This window comes from Simochromis diagramma, unplaced genomic scaffold (genome assembly GCF_900408965.1).
Source record: "Simochromis diagramma unplaced genomic scaffold, fSimDia1.1 OVJJ01000216.1, whole genome shotgun sequence".
Lineage (NCBI taxonomy): Eukaryota > Metazoa > Chordata > Actinopteri > Cichliformes > Cichlidae > Simochromis > Simochromis diagramma.
The window spans coordinates 4,804,187-4,816,733 of NW_024386883.1; the positions used below are offsets into that span (position 1 = coordinate 4,804,187).

General features: G+C 40.4%; 1 protein-coding gene across 4 annotated transcripts in view; it reads right to left on the minus strand.

Annotated features, from left to right (window-relative positions):
- The window catches only part of LOC120734394 (T-lymphoma invasion and metastasis-inducing protein 1-like), a 51,108-nt gene that overhangs the window by 17,872 nt on the left and 20,689 nt on the right, over positions 1-12,547 (minus strand). For 3 of the 4 annotated variants that reach the window (XM_040033202.1, XM_040033200.1, XM_040033201.1), the window contains 9 exons: positions 11,981-12,205; positions 10,133-10,318; positions 8,027-8,173; positions 7,731-7,805; positions 5,041-5,211; positions 3,701-3,805; positions 2,639-2,720; positions 2,294-2,380; positions 218-430 (listed from right to left, as the gene is read on the minus strand). In XM_040033202.1, coding sequence (XP_039889136.1) covers positions 218-430; positions 2,294-2,380; positions 2,639-2,720; positions 3,701-3,805; positions 5,041-5,211; positions 7,731-7,805; positions 8,027-8,173; positions 10,133-10,318; positions 11,981-12,205 — 1,291 coding nt within the window. The remainder of the gene's footprint in view (positions 1-217; positions 431-2,293; positions 2,381-2,638; positions 2,721-3,700; positions 3,806-5,040; positions 5,212-7,730; positions 7,806-8,026; positions 8,174-10,132; positions 10,319-11,980; positions 12,206-12,547) is intronic. The other variant, XM_040033203.1, reaches the window with a different exon arrangement.

The window sequence follows — 12,547 nt, forward strand, 5'->3', positions numbered from 1 at the left end:
GCAACACAAGATATGTGAATGCAATGCTAAGGACAAAAAAAGGAAGAATCATTTTGTTCTTTTTCCTTTATTGTCATTCATTCAGAACTATGCATGTCTAAGTAAATATGTCAGTATATAAATATCAACTAAGAAAAACTGCTTACATATAGATTATTTTAAAAAGCAAACAGCTTATTCAACTGATCCCCAAATCTTTTGGGACAGGAAACCTTACCTTGGCTCTGGGAAAAAATGTCTGTGGCTAGGTTTTGTTCCACATCAGAGCGCCGGGGTGGACAGGAGCACACCATCCGAGGATCCAACTGGGGCAGGGTGCTGATGCTCAAGGTCAGGGTTTGGTTTGTAAATGCAGACATCATGTCATCCTTCTGGAGGGCAGATGCCTCTTTACCATTAAGTAACAGAATCTCATCCCCTGCTTTCAAACCTGACAGAGAATCGGGCAAAAAAATGTAACAAATGTGAAATTTCACTAAGCATATGGTAAAAAACAGTTTAAGAAACAAAGTCAATATGAAATAAATTATTGTAGAGAAAGTTTTCAAACAATGCAGAGTCAGTAAAAGCATTATCTGTGAGTTCATGACCCAAAAAACATCCAACCAACAGCAGAATTCCTATGGGCCGCTCAAAAGCACTGCTCACAGATGACTTATGTAAACAAAACTTTTGCACCATACTTCCCAGCAGCACCTCGGAGACTAATCAGGTGCTCCGAGATGCAAATGTGTTCCATCACATCAAAAATGCATCCTTCTATGATTGCTTGCCTGAGGCAAATACTGATCTAACAAGACGGGGTGGGTTTAAGAGGCAAAGTACAATGTCTGTCTATTCCTGTCCTGTCCTGCCCACTGTGTGTATACGTTCTTCATGGTACAATAGGTGAACAAACAAAACACTGGAACATAGCTTCAGTTTGGGCCTTGCTCTTTGTCTTGCTGCTCCTCCTCTCAAGCACCTGTGCCCCATTCTGTTAATTGAGAATCATCACTCAATCAGCAATCCAATTAGCAGCTAACCTTATCAATAAACCCAATTGGCTGTGACAGCTGTTTAGAGATGTGGCAGCAGCCTCATCTCATCTAGTAACACACAAGGGGATTTATGGACATGTTTTGACTGCAGTCATCTGTGAGTATGAGCTTATCTTCCTATTTCAGTCTCATTTTAAATTATTTGCTGCAACAGAGACAGCAGAGACATTATTCAGTAGGATTCTCATAGAACAGCAACACACAGTTACATACATATAGACGCATAAGGCACACATTTAGCCTTAAGTTATGACCTAGTTGTCTGAAATGTGAAGTGTCAGCTGTAGCAGAGGCTTTATTGGGCAGAGAGAGATAACCCCTCTGGTCATATACTGCTGCGTGTGTATGCCTGTGTGCAATGCATGGATGTGCCTTTGTGTGTGCTGCTGTGTGAGGAGGGGAAACGGGAATTACAGTGAAAGAGCGAGAGCGGGAGTGAGAGAGAAATAGACCCTTTGGGGCTCCTTGTCCAGTGCTGGCCTGGTTTCTGCATGTACCCTGCAGAAAATCAAGCGTGATGTCTTTCAATTCCCCATTCACTCTCTGCACTGTTAATAAACCACACACATACACACAGGCTCATCACAGTGTTCATGTGGACCCACTAAACTGCATCTAACTCTGTGATTCAGCAGAATATCGTGCCCAGATTGCAATAAGATGCTTTGTCGTATGTGGATGCTTCAATCTTTTTCTACTTCTAACATCAACTGAGTCCTGTGTCTTTTGGCAGCCTGCTAAGATAGCAGCTTTCAGATTGCTAATACACTAGAGGGCACAATCTCACACTTGAGTAACCTTGGTCTGACCCTGGGGCTTAGTTTTGGGGCATGTTATTTTCTATACATTAGTGTTGTATCTACCAAGCAGCCATATGTTTCTCAAACTCAAACCCATTAGAGTGTCACTGTCTCAGTTAGAAGATAGGGACCGGTGAAGGGGAGGGGGGGGGTTGATCTCCAGACCCAGCAGTGCAAAGCAGAGAGTAGAATAGAAAACAGCCACAAATCAACGCCTTATAAAATCTCTTTGTTCTTGTTTTTATGGTTTGTTTGTTTTTTTTTATTTTATGGATAAAGGTTTTGGAACGTCATGCCTTCAGAATAAAAGCATAAAAACATCACTTTGGCCATTGTTCTTGACTCTAGCATCTCTTGGCTGGGAATGCGTTCTCTATAAGCATCACTTGTAAGTGTGCTACAGTAACGGGTTAATCTCCTTTACACATGTCAACGTATGCATAAAATGTGTACCTTTCGCTGAAGCCATTCCTCCTGCTTTCACTTCAGTAACTTGGAGCTGCTGCACCCCATCCTCCTCTAAAACTGCCACAGAAAAACCTGCAGACATAGATAGTTAGACACAGAGAAATTCATTTAATTCCTTCGGTCGTCTTTGAAATATTTCTATTTGACAGCGTAAACTGCTGTATAACCACAGCAATTAAATCCACTCCATATCATGTGTGCCCTTCATTTGGGTAATTCCCTTTTATTCATTAACAAAGCATGACTAGATGAAGTCCATTAGAAAATCAATTTGAAACAGAATTTATGGGTGTGTCAAGAACTGACTGCTGTTGTCAGAAATAAGCATACCATATCCGTTGTTGCAGAACTCGGCTTTGTCAAACTGGACGACTTTGGTACTTTTGGGATAAATCTCAATCTCTTTGTAGAGCTGTAAACACACAACAGCACATATATAAATAAATAATTGTAATTAAAGAGAAACAAACAAATAGAGATAGATATATCTATATATAGGGAAAAATGGATGGGTAGCAGTGTTGTTGGACAGATAAGGTCAAGGTCATGCTGTTGTTATTAATAAGAAATGAACAGGTTCATGTATTATTCTGGCTCCTTAGCCAAGCAATTGTATCTGAAGGTTGTGGGGTCAAAATCCAGGTCAGGGCTATGAAGTGAGTGGGTGCTCAGACGAGACCCTGAGCTCACAAAAGCCTAGAACATGGACACAGCTGTGTGTATGCAGCAACAGACAGGAACAGAAGTCCGCAGTGTGTAGTAGCCTTCACTGAGGAGAAATAATAACGTAATATCATAGACTAAGGATGAAAGCGGGTGAAATGAGTCACTGATCAAAGCAGGAAGATAAAAGAGCTCTTGAGGAAAAGAGCGAGTTATAAAAATGATTGCGCTTTGAGAAAGATTTCAGTGTATCACCTACAAGGCGCAATCAAAAAGAGGATTTGTTTTGGGGTTTACAGCAGATGAATAATGCGGTGGTGGTGGGGACTTTCAGTGAGTGTGACTGTTCTTATGATAAACAGACGCACACAAACACAAACGGCGACTTCGTAGTGCACACAATGGACTTGAAATGCTACTTTGCATAATTTATAGTTTATGCAATAGTGCTTCTTTTCCATCCTGGTGATTTTGTATGCACGGCAAATCAAAACGGCAACCAACTCATGAAAAATGCACAAGCATTCATCCATATCTGACAATAACAATATGAATAAGAAGATGGCAAATCCAAATAACATACTGCAATAAACTTAGAATCACACAAACAGCATAATAATGTGTGCTGCATGTCTTTGATTAACTTATATGGATATTTAAACCTAGGATATTCACCTGGTTATTACTTAAAAATATATATCTAATGTGGCTTAGTGTGTATTTCCTCACCAGATCGGAGATGTCCTCTTCAAATGTGGGAACATAATAAAGTATTTGGTTGTCAACCAGCACCTTCAAACGCAGGTAGTGGCCAGAGGGATCGATCTTATGGGTCTGGGGGCAACAAGAACATATTACTTGTACATGCGAGTACATGTTTAAGCTTTAAAGTATCTGGTGACTGGCAATAAGGAGAAAGGTAAAGAGAAACCAACATAAAGTGTGTCATTAAAATGTTATGCCACCGCCTACCACAGATACTTCAAATTTCAGTCCACTTTGACATCAGTTCAACAAATGACTGGAACTCTATTCAAAAAGACATTCCCTATATTGAGTTTTAATAATAGTGCTGGGGAATGCTGTCTAACATGCTGGTCCAAAATTATGGACGATGATGATGATGGATGCTCTGCTTCACTCTGTTACGTTTGTGACTTGCATGCACATATGCGTCATTAGGCAATATTACGCCTATTATGTGTCTCTTGCTGAAGCCAATTAAGGAGAAAAGGTAATGAAGTTAAAACAAGTGATGGACTGTGAATGACAGCAATATACAGTGTATCCTGAAAGGTAAGAGCATTATTAAAAGATCTGTGACTCTGTGATAACTGTCATTGAAGTAGAACTGAAAGAACTCGGTTACATTCAAATTCATATATGTACATTGAAGAAGACCGTATATGAACCGCTGATAATGTGCATCAATGTGCTGTCAACAATGACAGCTGACAGTAATATGGCAGATCTTCATTTTCCTCATATAACTTAATGGTATTCTGACCTCTCTACAGGGCTGTGTCTAATTTCTTAATACCTTGGGGATTGCCCGTGTTTTGAAAAAGCTGTTGAGAAGAATTAATTGCATTCCTAGCCGCTTGAATGCTGTGTGTGTCATTCTGCGTCTGCAAGCTAGCAGGTAATAAAGCTGCATATTGGAGGTGGGTGACAGACAGCCACACTTCCAAAACCTCCAAATCACAAATGATTTAGTGATCATAAAATCCATTGAGAATTTGCTAATTAATGATGATTTATCACATGAATCATGACATAATGCTCTCAGCTGCCTTTACAGGTTTAAAGTATCGGTGACTGTATTGGTATTGGCAATATTGGCCCTGTATTTACTTTGGATCAATACTAAAATTTGCAGTATTATAAAGTGCTACTGTGTATGCAATAAAAAGAGGAAACATTGTGCAGTCTGTCACTTTGCAAACTGTCAGTCTAAAGTACATCAGTGTTACATTGGTGATTATATGCAGTGCACTGTGTAAAATGCATTTCTCTTATGTGCAGTCTCTGGTAATGCAATATTTGCAATGCTGTTTTTAATGGCCCACCTTGCAGACAGTGTTCAAGACTTCCAGTGTTGTCTCGCCGGGCTGTATGACGGCCAGGATGGGCTGGTTGTTTGGCAAACACACCCAGGAGGGTTTCAGGTACTCAGGAACCCAAATATCACTGTCTACATTTTGCTGAGGAAGACTTTTCACAGAAGCTTCTCTCTCCTTCTGAAAATAAAAACAAGCACAGACACTCAGCAAGTTTAAGTTTATGCATCTTTGAGCAGCTGCAGTGGCAGAAAGCATAAACAGACAAGGCAGATTTAATGCAATCGTGAAACTCACAAACAGTAATTCAGTAATGACACTTGTACTGCAGTACAAGCTTTTTGCATTGCATGTAGCACATGTTATATAGCTTACACTTGCATTTTTATGGGTGTGTTACTGTTTTTAAAGCATAATCTGTAACCTTTCGGCCCATCAGTCTGACCTCCAACAATCTGGCAGCCTTGTCAGCCGCCTTGCTGGCTTCTATTCCCCCCATCTGTAATATATCTCCACCTATCGAGTAACAGCATCCACATTTATTCTTTCATTCTTCTATCACGCCAGCCTCCAATTAATCACTGCCTCTCCTTCTGGTGCCCTTTCCCCCTATCTGTACATCATTCCATCAGCTCTCTCCTCCCCATCTTTCATTCACGCCATACAATCTGCCGGCAGTTAACAATCAGGCCCGGTGGTCCCTGTCGAAATGAACTTCGACTTGGCTGTATCTGTACGCGTGTGTGTCTGTGTGTGAATCTGCGTGGTAGAGATAAAGTGAAACAAAGAGGGAAACAGCCACAGTAAACTACATGCAACAGCACATTTTTATATTCACAAACACAAACAGGCCTACATTCACATGCGCAAACAAAATACAGACGCGCACACATTATCTCAGACAGACAACAGACTGGGGGGCCTGTAAGTAGTACCTCCCCCAACTCCCTGAACTCCCAGTCCTGCTCAGCACCATCTGGCTCCCCTCCTGGCCTATCTAGGATGCCTCTGCTGGAGGGTGGTGATGGTGTGTGTGGGGCGGCGGGGTTCTCAGATCCCTGCTAAACTCTCCTTTCCAGCTTATGCTAACAAAGGGATTCCCCAGAACAAACAGCAAATTAAAGCTGGGAAAGTCAATCAGATGTGAACATTTGGAGCTATTCTTGCTGGAAATGCTCAATGAGGAAAATCTTTGCCACTGATAAAGCATTTCCAGCTCTAGTTTACTGCCAACTACAGCACGTTACATCTTATGCTTTTCTTTACAGTCATCCCATACACTGCCAGCTGAAGCCTGGCGTGGGTGGAAAAAAAAAATTGATCTCTCTTTGTGCCACTGGGGGCCTGCACTGCCAGAGCAGGTTATTGCTGCAGACTTAGCTTCTGTCTGCTTGGTTCAGACTAAAGCCTATCTTTTCTCTTCTCCTCATCTCTGGTGCTTTTTACCAGTGCTCATAAAATATGGATCCAGCAGGCTTGTCCTATACAACCTATGTGCAACTGGACATTTTTCCTTAAAATTCATATAGATTTGTCGCATACTGGAAAACTACATTGATATGGTTGTCTTAGGAAACATGTTTTTCTTTCTTATGATATATAGCTAATTATTTGCAATTGTGTGCAAGTGTGGTCAGTACAGCAGTTACAAGAGAACACAGATGGTGTGAAACCAGCGAGTCCTATGGTAGCAAATGTCTGCATATTTGTTGAAACGTCAGAACACTAATGATGTGAACATATCAGATTAAATTTGTCTCTGTGGGATTAGCAGACAGAAAATCCCTCCAGTTGATAGCCTTTTTGATACTGATAAAGATGGAATTGCCTGAAGCAAATTAAATAAAGGGACTCTGTCCACACTGCTCAGAATATTAAAAAACTGCTGCAGAAGATGACAAGGATTGTTTATTCAACACAAATAAACCTGAGCATTGTCCAATGACGCTGAGAGAGACACAGATATTCTGCCGCTTTTAAAGCTTTATGAGTCTGCAAATGTCTCCAATCACTCTTCATTGAGGAGAGAAGCAAACGTCTGAAAATATTAAAGCAAGGGCTTTAAAAACGACCTCAAAGAAATGCTCAATGGTGCAGAAGGGTGCAGGGATTTTGTGCTTTCCCTTAGATAACCCACCCTGCAAAGAGCCAGAGCCCCAAAAGGATCTTAGTTAAGTGAAAGGAGGTGGAAAATCTAGTGATGTAGCTGGCCTCGGGGTCTTAAGAAGCCCATTACCCATTATACAAGAACAAAGATTCATCTGATGCTCCAGTGATTTTTCCTCTTGGTGTATGCAAAAAGCAAACAATGAGAAGAAATGAGTCCACAGCCACACGAACTCTGCTGATTTGTGGTGAATACCAAACTAATAAAGGGAGGAGGAGCTTCATGTTTAGCCTAAGGGAGGTTATTACTGTAAATGGTGCAATGTGGTTGTCAACTCCCTTTAATTTCTTGATGGGAAATGATTGCACTGTACAGCAGAAGTGGGAACAAGCTGATACTGGATTATATGTATTTAGCACTTAATTTCACCCAGTGAGGAGACGTTCAGCTGCACTATTACTTAATGTTCAGCAGAAACAGCAAAACTGCTTCATCTTCTGGAATGTTAAAAGAGGGCAGACATAAAATATTACATCGACAACAAAATTTAATCTAAATGTAGGTTTTTACACAAACAGAGTTAAAAGCTTACAGATTTTTCACTGGAGGAGTCTTCGAACACCTTCTGCAAAGACTTTCTCACTGGCTCCGCCCCATCAGCAAACACCTGCAATAACACAAAGCACCGCAAAATTAAAACACACATAAGTATAGTTATTACTTTGACACCAAGAAGCAGTTTCAAGCGTAAACTTACGAACACACAATATTTTTTATTGATTACTGAAAGCAGATAATTAGCTGCAGTAGTATTTATTCACCAAAATCTAATTTTACAGATTTCAATTAAACATCAAGCACTGCAAAGTCACTCAAAGTCAAACGTACCTGGTCAATTGAAGGGTGTCCTTTGCTCTTTCTCCTAGATGCGGTGTCCAGACCCCAGAGTGAGGAGAAACGGCTTCGACGTTTACTGAAGGTGCGAGGGAAAGGTTGGTTCCGCCTTCTCATGCTGCTCTCTGTACGGGCAGACACCTGTGACAGTGACAGTTACAGAAAACACAACAGAAATGAAACAGACACCTTTAACACCCGAATAAAAACAGTTTGACACACAAAAGCAATCATTTGCAGCAGCTACTGAATACTTTCAACCTCTAATCTCCTTCAGTCACCTACAACTTGGCACAGGGAAACTTTTCGTTCCCGTTTTTTGACTTCTCTGGGTTAAATCAGAGCTCAAATAGTATGAGCAACTATGCATTACACTAGTATAGAGCTGATCAGACATCAGACACGTACACTTCAAACATAACATTTTAAACCACTTTTTAGACTCATCTTCTCATTCCCCACATGAGAGGCCTTTATACTGTTATTACAGCCCGAATCTACTGTAGAAAGTAAATGAAGGAAAAAACAGAAATATTGCTTTTGTGACCAAAAACTTTGAATACCAGAGCTGAGAGAGAGAACAATTATATTTCCCTTTAGGCAAGACAAATGAGTTCATTTGAATATTTTTGCAATTCATTAATTAGTAGCCATGAACAATTATTTTAATTGCATTTCATTTCATTTCTGTAGTCTTGCGTTACATGTATTTATAAATGTGATTCTCCTTATAAATATGCCACATTTATCATATTTAAGCGATGCAATAATGACATTTCAAATTAGTCAGAAGGGATGTGGTAATAAATAGAGTAAAAAGAATATGAAAGGGACAGGAGAGACATAAAAAAGGACGGTATAAAATATGGCAGATAAGGAGAAGAAGACACTGAGGGAGCGAGACACAAACAAAGGAAGTGAGGGTGTAGGCAGTAAAAGGAGGGGGAGCAAGGGCCAGAGAGTGTTAAGCCTGTTTGTGGGAAACTGCCTCAGGGATGCTAGCTTGCTAAAAGAGTTTGTATTGATCGACCAATCACAAAAAACACTGTCAGTGCTTGATGTTGTGTGTGCGTGCTAGTGTATGTTTGGCATATCCGTTAGCTTGCTCGTATAAAACTGCTCTGTAGAGAAACGTTTTCCATGTTTTGCTCTTCGTTTTTGCTCTTTCTTCTTTGGATGATACTACGCAGAGCTTACAGCTCAATGACACACAATCTCATAGAGATCAGGTTGGGTTTCATTCTGTACATTCTGCAGCACTGAGATAATAACTTGGGTTTCAGAGAGGATTTATAGGTAGAATGTTTTGCTTTCACTTTTCTCTCAAGCTTTTAGGATAGCGTGTATGTGATACATTTTAATATGTGGTGTGTGTTTGCTTCGCAAGTCTGAATCTCTACCCATCTTGTTAAGGTCAACCATCTATGTAACCTTAGCCTTGAGTGTTAGGCTTAAGAGTCACAGCTGTTTTTGCACACTTAGAATAAAAAACTTGCATGCATCACTATGACAGAAAGCAGAAATAATGTAGGTGTTCATTTCACATTTTTGATGCTACCAACACATCAACTTTGAGAGCTGGCACTTACTTATATCTACTTAAATTCCATCACTTAAACAAAATCTTTATAATGAGAAAATTATTGCTATAATTCACTTGTTCACCAGTTTTAATGTTGTGGCTAATTGCGTGTTACAGATAAAAACTCACTCCACTTTACAGCGCTCATGCTAACTTTGGGCCTGAGAATCAAACCAGCATACCTGGTTTGTTCATTTGTTTCATAACCTTGGGGTATATGGCAGTATCTATTTCTTTGAACATTTGTGAGGCAAGCAGAAATTCTTGCTTTCAGTAGGCGTATGTGACAAGGCACTCACAGGCAGATAAACACACCCACTCTTCAAGCTGGGCTGTTATTGAGGGTCGACAGTTGGAAACCTCTCATGCAATCTCTACACGGAACATGTAGAGACACGTGAGTTTGACTTTTCAGGTTTGGATTCATGAGCTCTGATCGAGTTTACTAGAAAAATCGCAACCTGAAAAACACCTTGAGTGAATAGTCAGATACCAGCACTAAACATGTCTAATCATACCAGTGCATGGAAGGAAGAAACAGAGAAGATCCCCAGTCGTCCCATGGCAACTTTTGTGGGACGTGACGCGAAGCCCAGGAGGCGTTTGGGATTGGGAGGTTCACCGCCCTGCAGACTCGCCAGGTAGCAGCGGCAGCGGAAGAGATCTATGTGAAATCTCTCCAAGTTCTGCTCCCACAAGAAGATCTATAAGCAGCAGAGATTACAGAGTAAAAAGTCATGCGCTTATGATTATGCAATATAAACAAACTTTGCTGATGAGATCCAGATTTATTCAGTTTTATCTCTAATGAGAACAACAACAAAAAATAAAAAGATAAAGAACCGACGCTGTGTTAGGTGGTTATTCGGCTGTTTCAGGAGAAGTGAGATGTGGGAGTACTGCAGCCCCTGTGGAGAGGTATTACTCACCAACACAGCCCCCACCAGTTGGTGACCTGCTGTTCTACGTGCAATGTATCACAGGGTGGGCCGTGGGAGGTGAAACACGGGGACACACACTCACAGTGAAACACAAAACTAGACTTAACACTGCATTAGTTCCCGTGGTCACCTATGTGGAAGTGTGAAAATATTAACACAATTAAAAAATATAAAGAATTACGGAAGTAGAAGTTTTAATGTTTTTTCACATTTGTTTGTTCCCCTCACCTCTCCTCAGATTTATTTATAAGGTTTACATAAATATGTACAGATAAAATAAATGAATATAATTATCATACAAATAATTGCAACAACTCTTATATGTTTTGTATGTCATTATATTTCCACACTTTCCACTTTTTGATCTTTTATTTTTCTTTATCTATGTGGTTAATCCCCATTTTCTTTTTGTCCCACAACTATATCGTTATTGGCAGCTCCGTGACTCAACTGAAAGAAGTCAGTCAATGACATAAACCCTGCTTGAGGCTTGTTTTCTTCTTTGATGCCACAGTTTCAGTTATTATGTCTTTACAGCAGGCAATCAAAGTGCTTCCTTTTAAATTGCAGCTCTTTTACTTGATGAGGATTAAGTGCTTTCTAGTTCCTTTTATGTTACATATAACAAGAAATAGAAAGAGCATTATGCAACAACACCAGTATAAAGACAGATAGACTTGCAAAGACTTGCTAGGACAAGGAGGCTTATTGTTAATGACCACACTTCTAGGCTTTTTTTCTTTTTAAAGATTTTCCAGTCAGTACTGGCTACCATCACCAGCAACTCCAGACATCCTGCATGGAATAAGCCTAAATCAATGTTCTTTTGAAACTGAACAAAAACGGGTTCTGGAAAAGATTTGAAAAAGTTGCAATGTTCTTAAAAGACCTCTTGAATCTAAAAAGATTAGTCAGGTTTACCTGTGTGCTATGTGTCTGCATGCACTGCGTGCAAGTGGACTCGCATGTGTTTCTAAATGAGCGCCAGCTGGAATAAGTGAAACCATTTTTGGTTGGAAAGGCTGCTTTAGAGCATTTTTGCCTGGATGACGGCATGCTGTAAAGATGATTTAGTGCCATGATTTCAGTGCCGGAGAGTGTCGGTGCAGTTTAAGTCACAATGATGTGCATCTATAAACTGCCTTCAGGTGTTTTCATTCAAATTAACTGGAAGATAAAGAGGTGAGGACGGTTTTTAGCTATGAGATAACAAACCTCCCTACAGTCGCATTTTATGGGCATAAAGTGTTATTAATTTGCAATAATATGACAAAATTAAAGGGTATTTGTCTCATAGGTGTTGTTTCTGTAATGCTCCACCACCTCATGTACAGCTTTAATCTGTTTGACCGCTTTCAGTATGTCAGACTCCTTGACACTTAGCTCCACTTTTAGCCCCAAACGACCACCCGATTGACCCCATACCTGCTCAAGTATGGTCTTTCTCTTCTTGCCATCAGTGACAGTGGACAACTGCATGTCTCCCATTTTCTTCATTTTCTCATCCATATCAATCTTCTGCTCCAGCTTGCGGATTTCAGTTCGCAGCAATCGCACGGTGTCCTCCCTGTGGTGCTGCCGAGCAAGAGCAGTAGCACACGCCGAGTGGATCGCCGTGATCCAGTTTTCCAGTTCTGTTTGGCCTGATGTCTGAACAGAAGGAAGGGACCATGACAAAGTGAGTAACGATAGTGAGCAGATAAAATAAAGAAACTGACAGCTGAAAGAATTTAATCATGACTTCCAATATCGGCCTCTGGGAGGGAATGGTCATTATAATCTCATCATCATTTTATTACTTTCTTCCCATTCATGAATTAAATGTCAGTGAGGAGAGCTGTCATGAATATAAATAGACAGATTTTAATATTACACAATGGTCAGTCTGGTGGATCACTGTCACGGTGTGACAGCGTGGCCTTTAAACATGTCAAACATAAACACAAGGACACAGGGCTGCCTATCTCCAGCACATGATGAACATGTATTGGT